Consider the following 17,293-nt stretch of genomic DNA (forward strand, 5'->3'; position numbering starts at 1 on the left):
CTGTTGTAAAATACATGGATTACAAGATGCATTACAAGACAACTATAAGAAACTGACACATTTACCATGTAAAGCTTCATTTATTGATAAAAATAAATTAATCTAGGATATCTAACCTTATCATCTGAACTGCATTACAGATGCAGAGAATTTCAGTGAGTAAAATGTAGTAAGGAATAAGAATAGTTTAAAACAACTTCTCAAACATCTTAAAGAGAGAGCTGCTAAATTCACCCATTTCAGTGGCAGAGGAAACCCTCTGCTATAAACAACTCATGCTTCCTTTCAGGTAGAAGGGCCATCAAATCTCAAAGTGGGAACAGTATCACCAGTTCACATTATACAGCAAAGAAAAGTTCCTAATGAACAAGTTCCTTTAATCAGTCTTCTTGTCAGAAACTTTCGTTGGTCCCTTTGCAGTGATTCCATTTGCGACCCCATTGCTTTCAATCTGAAATTGGAAGTAAGAGAGAGTACCATGAACCAATGGCAAAGAAAAAAATTCTTCACATTCAGAACCCTAGAGTTTAGTTGGGGAGGAAAGAATGAAGAGAGGAGTTCAGAACATCTGCCTCAGTTCTGAGAAATTTGCACTAACAGACTGAAATTTAAAGAAGTTAGGTAAAGCCTTATATACAATTCTTACTTTCTAAAAGGCCAGAGGGGGGGGGGGAAAAGTATATAGAAGAGCTTATGCCCATTTCTTTGGATATTAAAGTGTAATTATGGTAAAAAAAAGTTACTGTGTTATATAAAAAAAAAAACCACAAAAACCCACTTGAAACCATGTTGGTCAGTAAACACGACTTTTTACTGGGACTGTAGAGCCAGTACAAGAAACTGGCTTCTGTTCTGCTTAATGCATCAGATGATTTAGGATTAGGATTTAATTGCTGAATTTTTTGTAGTGGAAAAGTAAGGAGTCAGAAAAGCTCTTAAGCAGAACTATTAGATATAGCTGGGATAGAGCATGCCATTCTAGGATGATTCTGTTCCAAGAGGTCTCAGAGGTTGATTTGGGGCAATTGTTCTCCCTACTTAAGAAAACTGTACCTGGTTAGACAGTCACAACCTTTTCTGTCATATCTGAATTTCCCCCAAAACAATCCACCATGCCCTTGTGACTTCCAGGTTGGATTGTTATAGGGTGCTCTACTTGGGGATTCCTTGCTTAGCTACCTCCCTCCCTCCTCTAACGTGCTTTAAAATATATTGCTTACCTTATACATTCCAAAATCATCTGTTGGGCCTAGGTTTGTGGTTGAAGTCCCCAGAATAGTTCCAGTACTGTCTCCTTGGCCTTGTTTGGTGGCCAGTGTTCCCTGCACAGCTTTCCTAGGCCATATGCGCTTAATGAAAGGTGAAATTATAGGGTAGACATATGGCTCAAGGAATTTCTTATAGACCCAGAGCAGAATTGGAATGACGATACAAGGAATGCACACCATGGTTCTTTCCAATCCTCTGACAGAATCTATTAATATAAGAGGCAATAAAATAGCATTGAAAACGAAGGGACTGACGTTTTTAAAAGTCTTAAAAAAAAAAAAAAACTTTGCAATGCTTTAAGTTTAAGAAACCAGTTTAAGTCTAATTTACATCAACATGTCTGCTGCTTGCTCTTCATCCTTCCAACAGCTTATACAATAGAAACAGTGGATGTTTCTATAATGCAGTGTTTGGGTTGCAAACAATGCACGGGGGGAGGGGGGAAAATCAGTCCTCAGCTAAATACTGTTTTCATTAAAACATTTAGAACTAGTGAAATTATTTAGAAATTCATGCATCAGAGGGGTAGCCGTGTTAGTCTGAATCTGTAAAAAGCAACAGAGGGTCCTGTGGCACCTTTAAGACTAACAGAAGTATTGGAGCATAAGCTTTTGTGGGTGAATGCCCACTTGTGTCTGATGAAGTGGGCATTCACCCACGAAAGCTTATGCTCCAATACTTCTGTTAGTCTGAAAGGTGCCACAGGACCCTCTGTTGCTTTTTAGAAATTAATGTTAGTTTTTGTAAACATTTACCCAAACTTTGGACCTGAACTATCTGAAATTGCCTTTGTGTTGTCCAATTGCTTTGCCTGAGGACCACAGCAAAACTCCCATTGACTTCATTGGGAACAGGAACATCCTCTTGGTAAAGCTGAACCACATACAGTATTTAAAGTATGTAACTTAAAATAAGGACTTAAGAAAAAACTTCAGTCAAGATAATGAAGATCTTAAACTAGTCATCCTGTTCTGCCTCTTCATGTTGTATAAAGGGAACCTGAAAGTTTTCCTGCTTATTTCCTTATATTAGAAATTCAGGTGCTGTCTAAGAGACTAAGAATGGAGATTTCTTGAAACAAGCAAATAAGAAAGTGAAGACTGAGCAATGGAGAGGGGAAGGGATTTTAGTCAGTGTTAAATTCTTTGTTTTCATAAAATCGATTTAACATTGTGGATAGAGGAAATCTTTGTTAAAACTTCAATTGATCCCAACTCTTCCATTAAGTTATGCAAGCAAACAATATATGTCTTGAGACACCCCTTCTTCCCAAAAGTCTTCCAGCAAAGACCAGAATTGGCATGCCTGACATGTCAATGGCCAGATGGTTTCAAGGTCAGTATTCTTTTTACACAAGAAGGTGTTTGTTTTGCAGCCACAAAGCTGGAATTGTTGAGTGAGAACTTTTATATAGAAAAGCAATAGTCAATGAATGACAGGCAGCCTTTCAGGGGTGACCCATCACAAAGGATTTAAACCAACCAACAAAAACTTGAACTCTTTTCCTGTTTATGACACACAGATGCCTAAAAGGGATTTATTTGCAGGAGTTGGAGGGAAATGGTGAGTGCAAAAACTCCAGGGGCCCAGCCACCTCCACCAGCCATAACAAGGCCAGAAGCAACCCTGGGCATAGGGCAAGAAGGGCCTCCCATCTTTCACTGCCTCCACCAAGCACGAGGGGCACACGCGGGGGGGGGGGAGGAGAAGGGGGGTGTCCAGGGCACCAGAAATGAGGGGAAAGAGGAAAGCAAGCAGGGTAGGAGGGGATCAGTCCAGGGAGAAGCAGGTGGGTCAATCAATGATGGTGGGCGTGGGGGCGTCGGGTGGGTTCTCCCTTCACCGGGGCAAGCCACCAGCTCCCCTGGGGGAACAGCTGCCCCCTACCCGCAGGGGCGGTGTGCGACGCCCGGCAGGAGGCGCGAGGAGGTAGATGGAACAGCCCCCTTATGAGCGGCGGGGGGGGGGAAGAGACAAGGGACTCCCTGAGCGTAACGGACCCACCTACCGGCTCCTCCTCCCGCAACGGCCCCAACCGCAGGCAAGCACCAACGGCACCACCCGAGCTCCGACCGACGCCGCGCCGGAAGCCGCCTCTTCACTTCCGCCTTCCGGATGGGATTGATGACGTTACCGGCCCAGCGCCAATGGGAAAAGGAGCACCGTTGGTCACGTGCCCAAAACATAAGGGGTGGGAGTTGACGCCAACCGCCATGACACCAGAGGCAAAGCATTAGAGGCCAAAGCTGAAGAGTCTGGACTCTTCCCCCCCACCCAGCAGGACCCGGCCAGAGCTGCTAGAGGCCTGATCGAGCTGGAGAGGAGCTGGCCACCCATTCCCCTGAGCCGTGGGGGAATTGGATCTTCCAAACTGGAGTTACCTACCCCAGAGCGTGCAAAGCTAGAGCAGTATCGCAGGCAACACATGCCAGGTTATTTTGCTAACCCCATAAAATGATTTTAGGTGCATCACAAAACCTTTTTTTCCCCCCAGTCCGCATGATCACCTTGAGCAGTAAAAATTTCTACTTGAAGAGAACATATGCATTGCTAAGTTAGCTGAAAACCCACAGAGCCAACACTAAGCTCGAAGGCCCCTTTCATCCGTATGTCTTAAAGCAGTGGTTCTCAAACTTTTTTCCCCACGGACCACTTGAAAATTGCTGAGGGTCTCAGCAGACCACTTAATGATCTTTCCAAATGTTTGTACCGTTAGCTAACTATTGTAAAGCACTTTGGATAAAGGCTCTCTAAAAAAAAAACCTTAATAAACGTTTTGTTGTTCTACAAATAAAAGCACACAACTGATCACAGTAGTCTTACCGTTCTAATGCAATGGATGTGCCCTCTCTCCCCTGGCACGGCAGCCCCTGAGCTGGGGCTGGGAAGGAGGGGGGTCTCTCCCTGGCAGCCACAGCCCTGGAGCTGGGAAAAGTCGCCTTTTTCTCTGGCCGCCGCAGCCCTGCACATTCCAAATTCCCCCCACCCCCTAGTCTCACCCCAATGCCCCCTCCCACCTACCCCCATTGCCCCCAAGGCCACCACCTCACCTTACCTGTGCATCTTCTCCAGGGTCCAGGCACCTAAATTAGTGGAGCCACGCCTGCACAGCTCCACTAATTAGATGGGAGGCCCTTCAGTCTCTCTGCAGTCACCCAGGCTCGCACCTTAGAGGGACCTGTCTGTGGACCACTTGGAGTGGTCCGTGGACCAGTTTGACCACCTCTGTCTTAAAGCACTTGATGGTCAATATCATTAGCACCATTATCAGTAGTGCTGTTCAATGCTTGGGAAATGGGAATAGGGTTACCACCCTTTCAAAAGGCAAAAGTGCAGGAGCCCCGCCCCCAACCCTTCCTCTTTCAATGAGGCCTCACCCCCTGCTGCTCCTCTTTCCCAAGACCCTTCCACCCTGGCCAGGCAGGAAACCTGAGCTGGGCCATGGTAAGAGGAGCACAGGCTGCTATGGGGAGCCCTAGACCCTCCACCTGCCCTTGGTGGGGGATTAGGATGCCCAAGAATAGCCCATGGCCCTGCCTGCTGCCCAGGGTCCAGGACATTGACCAGGGGTGCACATGCCTGATACTGCTTATACCATCAGGGCCTGTATTACTGGCACCAAATACTTAAGTGTTAATTTCCATAATTTAAAGCAGGGCTGGGAAACTTGTGACCGAGGGACTGCATACAACCCACCAGATCGGTTTATTTGGCCCGCAAACAGTTAATAGATTTATTTTACTATATTTTTTTCTCAACTGTTCTTTTCCTGTGATAAACATATTGCACATAAAAAAGTGGAAGACTAGTTGTTAGGAGTGGCTGTACACTTCTTTAGTTTGACAGTAATTTTCATCTGCATGAAGAACTTACAAAGTTAACCTCATTGCACACAACAAAGGGTCCAGATATTTTTGATGTAGTTGAGGTGGTTGCAGATTTTTGAAAAGTTGGTGGCTGTTGTTACAGATGGAGCACCTGCTGTGAGTGAACTAAAGGTAAAGTTTCAACATTTATCAAAGCAGTGGGGTTGTGTAGAAAAATTGCTGAACTCAGATCATGTCATGTCATGAATGGGGTTGTGAAAATTACAAACTTGATTGGAAGTGGCAACAGATCACTGCATCATCGCAGATTTGTGGAATCACCTGGATAGTTTCAGAAGAAAAGTTGGACTTTTCAAAAGACCCACCTGTTGCATTTGGATTTTGCCCATTTTACCCACTTTTGCCCAGCATGGCATGAACGCAAGTCAGTTTAGCTGGAACACTACTGATGTTGAAATGATGCTTAATATCACCAAATTTTACAGATTTTACAAGTTTTCAGCCTCACCTGATCCTTTTTAATGATCCACTTGCAGCTGTTGTCAATGACCAGCCTTCTGAACTGCAACAGTAACTGTTCTACACTGAATCATTTGAAATCAAAGAAAAGGAATTGACTGACAGATGAAAACACTCTCCCATCTTAACGAGTTAGATGCACTAAAATTGATAGATATAAATTGATATATAGACTGAGGCTCACCCTCAAGTTTCACACAGTAAGATACTGTAACAATAATCAGCAAAGAAAAAACGTTATTTGCTATTTTCATTTATTAATCCCCTGCTCTTCTGCATATTGAAAAAGATTAGTGAAAAATGTTTAATTTTTTTCTTAATTTAAAGGTGGTGCTGTATTTATATTTAAGAAAACTTTGGTTTTACACTGTGAATAGTTAGCTGTATGCGAACATGCTGTACTGTAAAACATTTGAGTTGCACAATAAACTAAAAAGGATTTTAGTGGATTTTGTGGCCCTTTACTTCCTTAAAGTTGCCTATCTCTGCTTTAAAATTAGGATTTCACCTTAAACACTGACTTGTAATTTTTATATTTTGTAGAAGAAATAGATCTAATAGCAATCAGTTCAATTTTGTCCACGCATTTACTTCAGTACAACTCAGAATATCTGTTTGAGCACAGGGTTTTTAGATCAAATATATTCCTCAAACTTTGCTACACGAGAGATGTAAATACTTTAATTTCCCCCCCTCTCCCCGCCCCTCAGGTTTTGGAGAGAGTAGAAAGGAAGAGTACTGGGATTAAGAGAAAACAGGTTAGGAATTATAATTCCTAATTTCAGGGGAAACATTTTCTGAATGTTTGCATTGTAGACATTATAAAAATGAACAATGTCATAATATTAACAAATCCCAAACATTCAGTTGTTTTTACAATAAAAATGCAAAACTTCAGATGTCAAATGGTGCTATTTAGAGTAACTCTGCAGGTTAACAAGCAAATTAATCTATTCAGAGAAGAATACAAATACACAAGGGACAAGACTGATCAGGGGACTGGAAGCCTTTCAACTACTATGACCTCAAATCCAGCCCTAGTCAATGGTGACCAACATAACTAATGAGAACTGTTTAACAGCCTAGGTGAAATGAATGGCTGGACTCAGTCCATGTTCATGATGGGATAGCTTTCCACACAGAAAACCATCATAATGTACCTATGTGCTCCCCAGATGCCAAAGATCAAATGGGCATCAGTCACCTCCCAAAAGTGGTCTTCCCGCAGAGCATGATTGAAAAACTGATGGGACAGCATGGAGAAATCTGCACTAACCGTTTGTAGATAAATAGAAGAGTTAAATCTACTGTAATGTATAGCCATCTTTCAGCAATAAATTCAATATCTGCTAAACTAATTTCCTGCCTCACCTAAGACAACTACAAGTAATTCAATCCAATGTTATCTATCTACTGTTCTCATTTATGAAAGCTAAAATAATATTGCTTCCAAAGTGATGTAGTGGGGGTAGAAATGAAAGACCAGGCATAACTCTGGACATTACACAACTTTCAAAGGTAAGTAAGTTCATTAAAAAGCAGTCAAAACACTTGTGTAAAAGAAGTTTACACTACCAGTTGATTTTACTGAAACTTTTGTGATGTGTCTTATCATGAAGGCCATAGCTGATAATCCAAACAGAATTTTCAAACTCCAATCTGGAGATAATTTACAAATAACTGCTTAGGAAGGAATAGGGAAAGAAGCACACTTTTCAAAGACTTGATGAATCTCAAATAATAACATGCAAATATTTAAATAGGGCAAAAAAAAAAAAAAAAAAAAAAAAAAACAGTTAAATATTGCAAATAAGTTATGATCAACAAAGCAAAACCCTGAAAAAGTTAATCACTCAAGAAAAGAAGCACACACGATATCAGTTTTCTTTTTTATTTATGTACATCTGTTGTGTCAGATTTACTCCCGAGCCATAAGTTTTTGCTTCTTCAGCTTCTTTTGAGAGATCTGAAAAATAAAAAGGAAAGAATGAAAATCTGCATATATCAAGATTATACCACCACTCTATATGTGACCTATCCATCCTCATAGAAAACCTGTGAAACACTTTCAAAAGACAAGCGTGGGAGCTTAAATCCATAACTTTGCTAGACACTAAAAATCATGGTCTTAAGAAATGCACTGAATTTATGGCTTATTACAAATCTCCCCCCACCCCTTTTTTGTCCTATAAATACAGGGGTATTTTAACAGGCCACTTCACCTTGAGTCATCCCTTAGAATATGTGCTAACTACACCTCTACCCCCATATAACGCTGTCCTCGGGAGCCAAAAAAATCATACCGCGTTATAGGTGAAACCGCGTTATATCGAACTTGCTTTGATCCGCCGGAGTGCGCAGCCCCAGCCCCCTGGAGCGCTGGTTTACCATGTTATATCCGAATTCGTGTTATATCGGGGTAGAGGTGCACTTAAGCGGTTCTCAAACTGTGAATCCAGACCCCAAAGTGGGTCACAACCCCATTTTAATGGGGTCGCCAGGGTTTGCATTAGACTTCCTGGGGCCGAGGGCTTCAGGGCTCAGGTTACAGGTCCCAGCCTAGGGCTGAAGCTCTTGGACTTCGGCCCCTCCCCCCAACCTGGGGTGGCAGGGCTCTGGCAGGCTCAGGCTTCAGTCCCCCCTCCTGGAGTTGTGTAGTATTTTTTGTTGTCAGAAGGAGGTCGCAGTGCAGTGAAGTTTGAGAACCCCTGTCCTAAACTGTTCAATCTTCTATTTAGCTGTGACACTTAGTACCTTTCCCACACCTGAAGAAGAGCTCCGAGCTTGAAAGCTTGTCTCTCTCAACAGAAATTAGTCCAATAAAAGGTATTATTACCTCACCCACCTTGTCTAATATCCTGGGATCAACACAGCTACAACAACACGGCCTACAATTAGGCCATTGTCATTCTCAGTTTCACATAAGAGTTTGGAAACCTTAGAAATGGGACTGCCCTAAGTGTGTACTATTTCACCAGCTGTCCTCTTAGGCTAGGTCTACACTACCCGCCTGAATCGGTGGGTAGAAATCGACCTCTCGGGGATCGATTTATCGCGTCCCGTTGGGACGCGACAATCGATCCCCGAATCCACGCTCTTACTCCACCAGCGAAGGTGGGAGTAAGCGCCGTCGACGGGAAGCCGCAGAGGTCGATTTTGCCACCGTCCCTACAGCGGGGTAAGTCGGCTGCGATACGTCGAATTCAGCTACGCTATTCGCGTAGCTGAATTTGCGTATCTTAAATCGACCCCCCCCCCTGTAGTGAAGACGTAGCCTTAGAGTGGCTATTTTAATAGCCCATTTTAATATAACTGAACAACTCTTTTTACCTTGACGTTATGTGAATTTTTCTGCAGGAACAATTACCCTATATACTCGTTCATAAGCCGAATATTTTTGGTAAAAAAGTGACGTTGGCTTATAAACAGGTCTACCCCCAAATTTGATCATTTAAAACTCTATGGAATCATTGAATTGAATATCTAATACATTGTTGTTTTGTTTACCTGGAGCGTCTGCAGGCACAGAGCCCCTCAGCTCCCTGTGGCCTCGGTTTGCTGTTCCCACCCCATGGGAGCTGCGGGAATGGCGCCACTTCCCGCAGCTCCCATTGGCTGGGAACGGCAAACTGCGGCCACTGGGAGCCGAGGAGCTCCGTGCCTGTGAACGCTCCAGGTAAACAAAACGTCCCAACCTGCCAGCGGCTTACCCTGACGGGCCGTGAGCCAAAGTTTTCCAACCCCTGAAATATAGGGTCGGCTTATGAAAGGGTCATACAGTTTTTACCTATCCATTTGGGGGGGGGGGTCTGCTTATAAACGAATGGGCTAATGAACAAGTATATACGGTATAAGTATTTTTAAATCAGGGACTGGAAGCATACAAATGAAAGCCATCCCTTTCAGTGAAGTTATTTATAGAGAATCCTTTCATATTCTGAATGCTATATTTTAATTGTAACACTATTAAGGTTGCTCAGAATGCATTTTTTTCCAAAGGTGTCCTAAGATAATCATAATAGCAACAATTTTATCTGAAAAATGCAAGTTAAAAAATTCAGATGTGTTTAAAACACACTGACAAATGAACAAGTCTATAATACACAAGATCAGAGCAAAACCACTCAATAATACCACTACTAAAGTTTTCTTACCTTTTTCTTCTGAGCAACTTCCTCTTCTGGCTTTGGAACAATCTGCTCCTTCTCAGTGAGGATCATCTCAATATGACAGGGGGAGCTCATGTAGGGGTTGATACGACCATGAGCTCTGTAGGTACGCCTGCGCATTTTGGGGGCCTTGTTGACCTGGATGTGCTCAATTACCAGAGAATCCACATCAAGACCCTGAAAAAATGCAACAGTAACTTGTAAGATTTATTCTAGGTTTATTTTCCTCTATGAACAAAACATTTTTGTTTGTACCAAAAAATGGCAGAACATGAAAACTGAAAAGTTATTACATGGGAACATGTGCTAGTTTATCATGGAAAAAATCTCACAAAAGTACATAGCATTTTTACGCATTTATAAAGTTGAAGAGTCAACTAATAGCTCAGGAAGACTTAAAAATTCAGACGGCCTTTTACAAGAAATATTCAAAATCATTATGATGGCTCAGAAATGAAGTTTGTTTCATTGTTATTCGAAAGGTGTCCTAAGATAGTCATCACTGCCACCACAGGTCACTACAATTTAGTTACGACATTATAAACAAAATGCAAGTTTTCCATGTGTAAAAAAAAACAAAAAAAAAAAAACACGGACCTAACTGTGGATCTTAAAAGACTCATTTTTGACACATGTATTCATTCTTTATGTAGTCAAGTTGATAATTTAGGGTATGAACTAGGTATAATTTATAAGACTTCCCGCCATGTTTTGTGCTCCAAAGATGTGCATAAATTTAAATATTTTAAGAGATATGGTGCCAAACCAAAACCCCAGATCCAGACCTCAGTACACAACTCAAAGCTCTCCAGGCTCCTCTGACCTTTCAGATTTTTTAACCACCGTTTAGGAGTATTTGGATCCAAGGTTTTGAGCTGCTTTAAATCAATGGTACCCAAAATCAATAATGGAATGTGTCCACGTCTCCCCCCACCCCTCCCCAAGCCAGGGGCAGAGCTGCAGCCAGCAACAGGGGCAGGCGACCAAGCTGCAGCTGAGCCACACTCCCCCCTCCCCCCCACCAAGGGGCTGGTCCAGGTCCCACTGCGCCCCCCACCCCCGGCCGCTCTACATTCCTCCATCCGCTCACCCTAGTTTGGGGACCACTGCATTAAAATGTACATGTCCATTTGCATTTTTAACATACCTTGAGTTCAGCATTACTCTCAGCATTTTTGAGCATGTGCAGTAGGAACTCTGCACTCTTTTTAGGCCAACGCCCCTGTGTCCAGCCCCACTGCTTGGCCTGGAACGTTTAAGAGTTTAGTTTTAATTTTACTCAAAACAAAAACAATCACCTTTCTTTTACAAAGGTTGCTCAGAATACACATTTCTTTTCATGGTTAATCCAAAGGTGTCCTAAGAAAGTCATCATAGCAACCATAAATGCACATGACTCTACAAGCAATTCTAACCCAAAAATATAGGATGAAATCCCTTTTTGCTTTTTTAGCTAACACACCAAAATGACCGTACCTTCTTTCCAAATGCAACTAGCCCCGCACAAGCTTTCCATTCCCCTTTACCAGTGTTCAGGATCAACCAAAATACATCTGTCTTCTCATTTTATATACATGCCCAAGTTGGCTTTGTGGGCTTATTTTTTGTTTTGTTTTTAAAAGATATGAGTGCTATAATGTTAGCCTCCCCAATGCATGTCTGAACACATCAGTTCTGACTTACAGTATCGCTAATGACTGCTGCCCTGGACCTTCTAAGCAAAGGCTGCCAACTATGTGAAGTTACACGGAGGTTTACATTCATTAGAATGAACTGGGCTCACACTTATTTTTTGCTTATGATCTAAATCAGGGGTGGGCAAACTATGGCCCGAGGGCTGCATCTGGCCCTCCAGACATTTTAATCCGGCCCTCGAGCCCTTGCTGGGGAGCGGGGTCAGTGGCTTGCCCCACTCCGCGTGGCTCCCAGAAGCAGTGGCATGTCCCCCTCTGACTCCCACACATAGGGGGCAGCCAGTGGGCTCTGCACACTGTCCCCGCCCCAAGTGCTTCCCCCGCAGCTTCCATTGGCCGGAAACCACATAGGACCCAGACAGAGGGAGATGCTGCTGCTTCTGGAAGCTGCTTGAGGTAAGCGCCGCCCAGAGCCTGCACCCCGACTCCCTCCCACACCCCAACCCCCTGCCCCAGCCCTGTTCCCTCTCCCGCCCTCCAAACACCTCGGTCCCAGACCAGAGCATCCTCCTGCACCCTGAACTCATTTCTGACCCCAGCCCAGAGCCCTTATCCCCTCCCATACCCCAACCCCTAATTTTGTGAGCAGTCATGGCCTGCCATACAATTTCCATACCCAGATGTGGCCCTCGAGCCAAACAGTTTGCCCACCCCTGATCTAAATACACCATTTTTTGCTTGTCATCAGTGGTGGGATACACACAATGCAACCTAGCCCTCTTCTACCATGAGAATCAATTATTCAAAGAGTCTTTCCAAATTTCAATCTCAACTCTTACCTGAGCGCATCTGCCAACTCCACCATTGTAACGACGGAAGGGAACACACTGCTTTTTTAGGGTCACATCCTTTAAGTATTTAGTGGCTTTCCGGATATGCATGCCCTTGATAGCTTGAGCTGTCTCACGAGTGTTCTAGCAACAAAACAAAGTATTGTACATTCATGGATAGGTTTCTCTAAGTTCTTTTTTACTGGCAATTTAAGTATTCTTCTATCTAGGCACTACTTAGACCACCCTCATTAGAATTATTTAAAAATAGAAATAATATTTCTCTTGCTTCTCAGCAGAGAAGGGGAAATAGCTGATTAGTTCTAGTTTTATGTTTTGTTGCTTAATTTGTGACTGCAGAGCTTAATAAATGCAAAGAAAGATTTTTTATTTAGTTCTGAATGCGATGAGGTTAGCAGACATTATCTGTCTAGTAGTGAATTCCATAATCATGGACTGACTTATGAATATTGTGCTTCCTGCATCCCTAAGCCCCATCCACTTGCCACTTCAACTGACAGTTTTGTAGTTCTTGTATAACCTAGCTGCTCCTTGAGGTCACTGGGGGGACCAGATCTTTCAAGTAGCAGTGACCAAACCCTTGACTATACTTCCTATTAATTACACCACTACTGATAGTCGAACAATGTTTGCCAAAATCAAGTGCATAAAAAATTACAAATATTCAGCTACTTCAGACACGAAATATTGACATAATTCACTCTTGTATTATGGTGGGGATTGGGCTAATTTAATACTATTTCATCCACTACTTCAGAGCCAAATTGCCAGTAAAGGCTATTCTCAGAACTGTACCAAAAACAATTATAAAATCAAGGAAACAAAAAAAAGGGGTCATATTAATTTCAAAGCCATATAAGAAAACTGGAAGGAGGGAGATGAATTAATAGCTATCAAATGAAGGAAGATGCATGATAGACGAAATTTAACCTCTGGAAAAGTAGCTGCTCAGAACTCCATTTTCTTTTCATGATTAATCCAAAGGTGTCCTAAGAAAGTCATCATTGCAGCCACACAACACTGTTTCTCCAACAATAAAGGATGCACCCTTTCAATATGTAGACAGATATTACACTGCAATTATTCAAATATTTTTCTTTGATGGTCAGTATGACACAGTAAGATTGGCATAATGGTCTTTACGAACAGTAAAAAATAATTTAATGAAATTTAACAGAACTCCTCAGATGTCTCTATCCTTAAGCATACAAACAACAAAGCATTAAACCAACATGTTTGAACACTTTTCCATTAGCTGAAAAAAAAAGAATAGGACTAGATGAACCAGTGGTCTGATCCAATATATATCAATTCCTATGTTCCCCTTATAAGCAGCTACTTTTCCCACTGTGTTGTATAATCTGCTAGGCAGCAAACTCCTTGGGACACAACCACTACAAATAGATTTAACAGATTCCAAGGCCAAAAGGGACCATTGTGATCACCTAGTCTTACACAGTAGAACTACCCATGTGCTGACACTACTTTATACTACTGTACTTGTATAAGTAGTAACTTTAATGAATTCAAGAAATACAAAGGGAGAAGGTATTTTCTTCTAAAATTAATGTTTTTTCTATTCCTTACAATCTAAAAAAAAAAAAAATCCAAACATACACTCCACATACCTTGAAGTGGACTCGAAGGTTAGAACCCCTTGACTTGCATGCTATGGAAACAAAAAATAACATTTTGAAATTACAGAACCTGATTGATTCCTGAAAAGTGCAACCAATACTTGAAAAATCACTTACATTTGGTGGGGTTCTCTGGATCAAGTGAGTAGCGGACCATTTTCAGAGCTTAACTGGAAAACAGTAATGAAGAGTTAGATTTCAAAGTTCTATCACATGTATGTCCAATATGCTGTTATTTCTTAGTTTGGCTGAGATAGCAGAGAGAAGCAGCTGCTCAGAAATCCATTTTATTTTCATGATTAATCCAAAGGTGTCCTAAGAAAGTCATCACTGCAGCCACAACCTTCTCATGAAAGCTGTTTTTAAGAACAGTTCCTGTACCGTTTGGCAGAGGGTAAACACACTATACATATGACCTAAACCGCTCACATTGTGTGTGGCCTGTTGCAACACAACAGTAAAACATCCTTAATCTATCAGGACTTCTGGAAGATCACACATACGGGGGACTCATGAATATATATATATATTTTTACATAGAATCATTCTTTGGATTTCCATACTTAAAACTCATTATATAAACCATATACACATACATGCACCCACAGAAAGAACTTGTAATTATAAATCTTACCTAAAACATCTTCATCCCAAACAGTTTCAGACAGAAATCTAGCCATTGCCTTAACATTTTAGCCCCAGTGCACTGGGCACCGGTGCTCAGATACTACAGCAATGAGCGCGGGCAGAAGAACGAGCATACAAATAGCCCAGGCCGCGAGTGGGCTCCTTTCAGCATGTAACAGCCTCACTTCCCCGATCAACACATCAGTAACTAGGGCTCTTACCCACACTCTAGTGGGAGAGGCAGCGATTAGCGAGCCACGTACAGAGCGCTCCTCCCACTGCAGTGAGCCAGCCCAGTCCCCCAATCTCCCCTCCCGCTGCCGTGAGCCAGCCCAGTCCCCCCCACCGCCACGTCCGAGCCCCTCACCGCGCCATCTGGCCCCGACATACGGACTCTGTCGCCCTGCGTCTCCCAACAACTCTAGGCCGCGCGTCCCCTCCCCAGCTCCTCACCCGAGCTGGCACATCCGGGTCATTCGGAGCGTCCATGCGTGGGCACTCAGAGTCCGCCATTTTGCTCCCCCTCCCCCGTCCTCCCTGTGGCGGCCCCCGGGCACGGAAATATCGGTGCCAGCAGGCGGCTGAGCCCGTCCCCTCGCCGCCCGGTGCCGGCTCCGGGACTCCCAGGGCAGGATGGCGCCGAGGGGCGGCGGATTGAATTCGGACCCGGGGAAGCCGGGCGCAGCAGCCATAACAGACTCACCTCAGGGGCCACCCGCACCGGGGAAGAGAAAGAACAAGGGCTGCTGGGAGATTTCGTGAAACCTCGAAGTCTCGCGAGAGTCTAGGAGGTGGGATGGGATTTCAGTTAGGGAGCGCTGTGGTGGTGCTGAGCTGGGCGATAGACGAGAAGAGCACTAAGGGACCGTCTGCAAATAACATGTATTTGGGTAATTCAAAGTGTGCTGCAAAAGATTAAAACTAGAGGAGTTGGGGTTTTTCCCAGTACTGAGACCTCCAGCTTCTAAGAAAATGACAAAACTGTCAATTGTGTGAATTCAAACTTATAATTAATATACATTTATGTAACGTCTTTCATGTCAAAGAATCCCACAGAGCCTGAAATGCAGCCAACTCTGGGGATGTGGAGGGTACCAGGTATAACCCACGGAAAGTAGGCCAGAACCAAAACCCCAGATCTTTTTTGTTACTTATCTGAATCCTGGAGTGAGGGTCCTGGGCACTACCAGACTATAAAATATAATAATTTAATAATAAATCATTAACAACAGCAATTAATAAAAAGCTCCCCCCACATTATGCACCAATCACAAAAATCCTAACTGGCTGCTTCAAGAAGAATTCTGTGGCACCCTTGTAGAAAGTAGGTATGTGGTCATAAACTGTCCCTATCATGAAATGACTTTCAGACTCCCCATGAAATGACTTTCAGACTCCTGTTAGTCTTAAAGGTGCCACAGGACTCTCTGTTGCTTTTTACAGATCCAGACTAACACGGCTACCCCTCTGATACATGATAATCTGGTGTCACTGATTGTACCTATTCATATGCGTAGATTGTATATTCCTTGGAAAATGGATTCTATTCTTTGTTCAGTACATCTAATTTTCTTTTAGTCAGGATAACTGGAATACTGGATGGGGTGAAGCAGTAGATGTGATATATTAGAACGTTAATAAGGCTTTTGACACAATTTCACATGATATGCTCAAAAGGAAACGAGAGAAATATGATATAGATTAAATTACTATAAAATGAGTGCATAAGTGGTTGAAATTTCTCAATGAATACTAATCAATGGTTTACTGTCATAGTGGGAGGACATATCTAGTGGAGTCTTGCAGGGGTCTGTCCTGGGTCCAGCATTATTCAATATTTTCATTAATGTCTTGGCTAATGGAATGTATGCTTATAACATTTGCAGATGACATTAAGCTTGGAATGGTTGCAAGCAATGTGGAGGACAGGATTAGAATGCATCAATTTCAGAGATGGACTGCTTCTGCACACCGGAAGGCTGATCTTGCTCCCCCTTGCTTGTTGATGGAGAAGACCATTGTTGCAGTATTGTCTGACATTATCAGGACATGAGAGCAGATAAACAGAAGAAAGGACTCACACGTGTTCCTTGCTGCCTGAAATTTGAGGACATCGATGTGCATTCTGGCCTCTCAAGTTATCCAGTTTCTTGTGCAGTGTGGTTGCCCATATGTAGAGCCTTGCGCTGATACAAAATTTGTATCATCATCCGATCCGCGATCCTCAAACATGGTCTGCAGATAACTGCATCTGGATATAAAACGGATATTTGTAGGGCTCTATCCCTATGGGCTCCCCAACCTAGTAGGGACACATCCGTAATGATGGTCTTGTCCGGCAAAGAGGGAAGAAAGGAGATTCCCATGCATAAGTGATGAGGATTTGTCAGGACAGTACCTTGGTGGGATCTGCCAGCATTAGGCTCATGGAATGACGGTTTGGGGAGTAAATCGACTGTAGCCATGCTTGAAGGAAACTAAGGTGGAGTCTTGCAAATGGAGTGCATGAGGCCATGTGGCCAAGTAGGGACAAACGTGTTGACCATTACCCGAGGGTAACTTGTGATGTGAGCTATGATATTGTTCATGGTCTGGAATCTGTCTGTGGGCAAGTATGCCCTTGTGGTGATGGAGTTCAAGGCTGCTCCAGTGAAGTCCAAAGAATGTGTAGGGGTAAGAACAGATTTTTCTATGTTTACACAGAGTCTTTACCAAGGTATTTTCAGTGGTAGCAACTCATGTCAGGCATCATGGATTCCT

General features: G+C 43.1%; 2 protein-coding genes and 5 non-coding genes across 8 annotated transcripts; all 7 read right to left on the minus strand.

The window, feature by feature from the left end:
• Positions 1-60: 60 nt before the first annotated feature.
• Positions 61-3,376, minus strand: C6H18orf32 (chromosome 6 C18orf32 homolog). Of its 2 annotated transcripts, none has more exons than XM_065406031.1 (3): positions 3,278-3,376; positions 1,221-1,474; positions 61-451 (listed from the first exon to the last, which is right to left on the minus strand). In XM_065406031.1, exons 2-3 carry the CDS (start codon positions 1,446-1,448, stop codon positions 377-379), a joined length of 303 nt encoding a protein of 100 aa, XP_065262103.1. In that variant the 5' UTR covers positions 1,449-1,474; positions 3,278-3,376; the 3' UTR covers positions 61-376. The 2 variants fall into 2 exon arrangements, with proteins under 2 accessions (XP_065262103.1, XP_065262104.1); XM_065406032.1 differs by having other exon boundaries at positions 3,274-3,376.
• Positions 3,377-7,492: 4,116 nt separating this feature from the next.
• Positions 7,493-15,299, minus strand: RPL17 (ribosomal protein L17). The gene is made up of 7 exons (XM_065406033.1): positions 15,237-15,299; positions 14,024-14,076; positions 13,898-13,938; positions 12,258-12,392; positions 10,932-11,030; positions 9,770-9,961; positions 7,493-7,581 (listed from the first exon to the last, which is right to left on the minus strand). Exons 2-7 carry the CDS (start codon positions 14,061-14,063, stop codon positions 7,534-7,536), a joined length of 555 nt encoding a protein of 184 aa, XP_065262105.1. The 5' UTR covers positions 14,064-14,076; positions 15,237-15,299; the 3' UTR covers positions 7,493-7,533.
• LOC135880734 (small nucleolar RNA SNORD58) lies at positions 9,587-9,640 on the minus strand. The gene has a single exon (XR_010561510.1). It is a non-coding gene; the product is annotated as a small nucleolar RNA SNORD58 (small nucleolar RNA).
• Positions 10,227-10,292, minus strand: LOC135880733 (small nucleolar RNA SNORD58). The gene has a single exon (XR_010561509.1). It is a non-coding gene; the product is annotated as a small nucleolar RNA SNORD58 (small nucleolar RNA).
• On the minus strand, positions 11,098-11,164 carry LOC135880729 (small nucleolar RNA SNORD58). Its single transcript, XR_010561506.1, has one exon. It is a non-coding gene; the product is annotated as a small nucleolar RNA SNORD58 (small nucleolar RNA).
• Positions 13,213-13,279, minus strand: LOC135880732 (small nucleolar RNA SNORD58). Its single transcript, XR_010561508.1, has one exon. It is a non-coding gene; the product is annotated as a small nucleolar RNA SNORD58 (small nucleolar RNA).
• Positions 14,176-14,242, minus strand: LOC135880730 (small nucleolar RNA SNORD58). Its single transcript, XR_010561507.1, has one exon. It is a non-coding gene; the product is annotated as a small nucleolar RNA SNORD58 (small nucleolar RNA).
• Positions 15,300-17,293: the final 1,994 nt, after the last annotated feature.

The sequence above is a fragment of the Emys orbicularis genome, chromosome 6 (assembly GCF_028017835.1).
Source record: "Emys orbicularis isolate rEmyOrb1 chromosome 6, rEmyOrb1.hap1, whole genome shotgun sequence".
Taxonomy (NCBI): Eukaryota; Metazoa; Chordata; order Testudines; family Emydidae; genus Emys; species Emys orbicularis.

Coding starts and splice junctions, on each gene's coding strand:
- C6H18orf32 (XM_065406031.1), bottom strand. CDS start 1,448: ATGGTGTGCATTCCTTGTATCGTCATTCCAATTCTGCTCTGGGTCTAT. Junction 452..1,220: donor ATGATTTTGGAATGTATAAG/GTAAGCAATATA, acceptor TTCCAATTTCAG/ATTGAAAGCAATGGGGTCGC.
- RPL17 (XM_065406033.1), bottom strand. CDS start 14,063: ATGGTCCGCTACTCACTTGATCCAGAGAACCCCACCAAAT. Junction 9,962..10,931: donor AGAGTAATGCTGAACTCAAG/GTATGTTAAAAA, acceptor GCATTTTTTCAG/GGTCTTGATGTGGATTCTCT. Junction 7,582..9,769: donor AAGTTGCTCAGAAGAAAAAG/GTAAGAAAACTT, acceptor TTTATTTTTCAG/ATCTCTCAAAAGAAGCTGAA.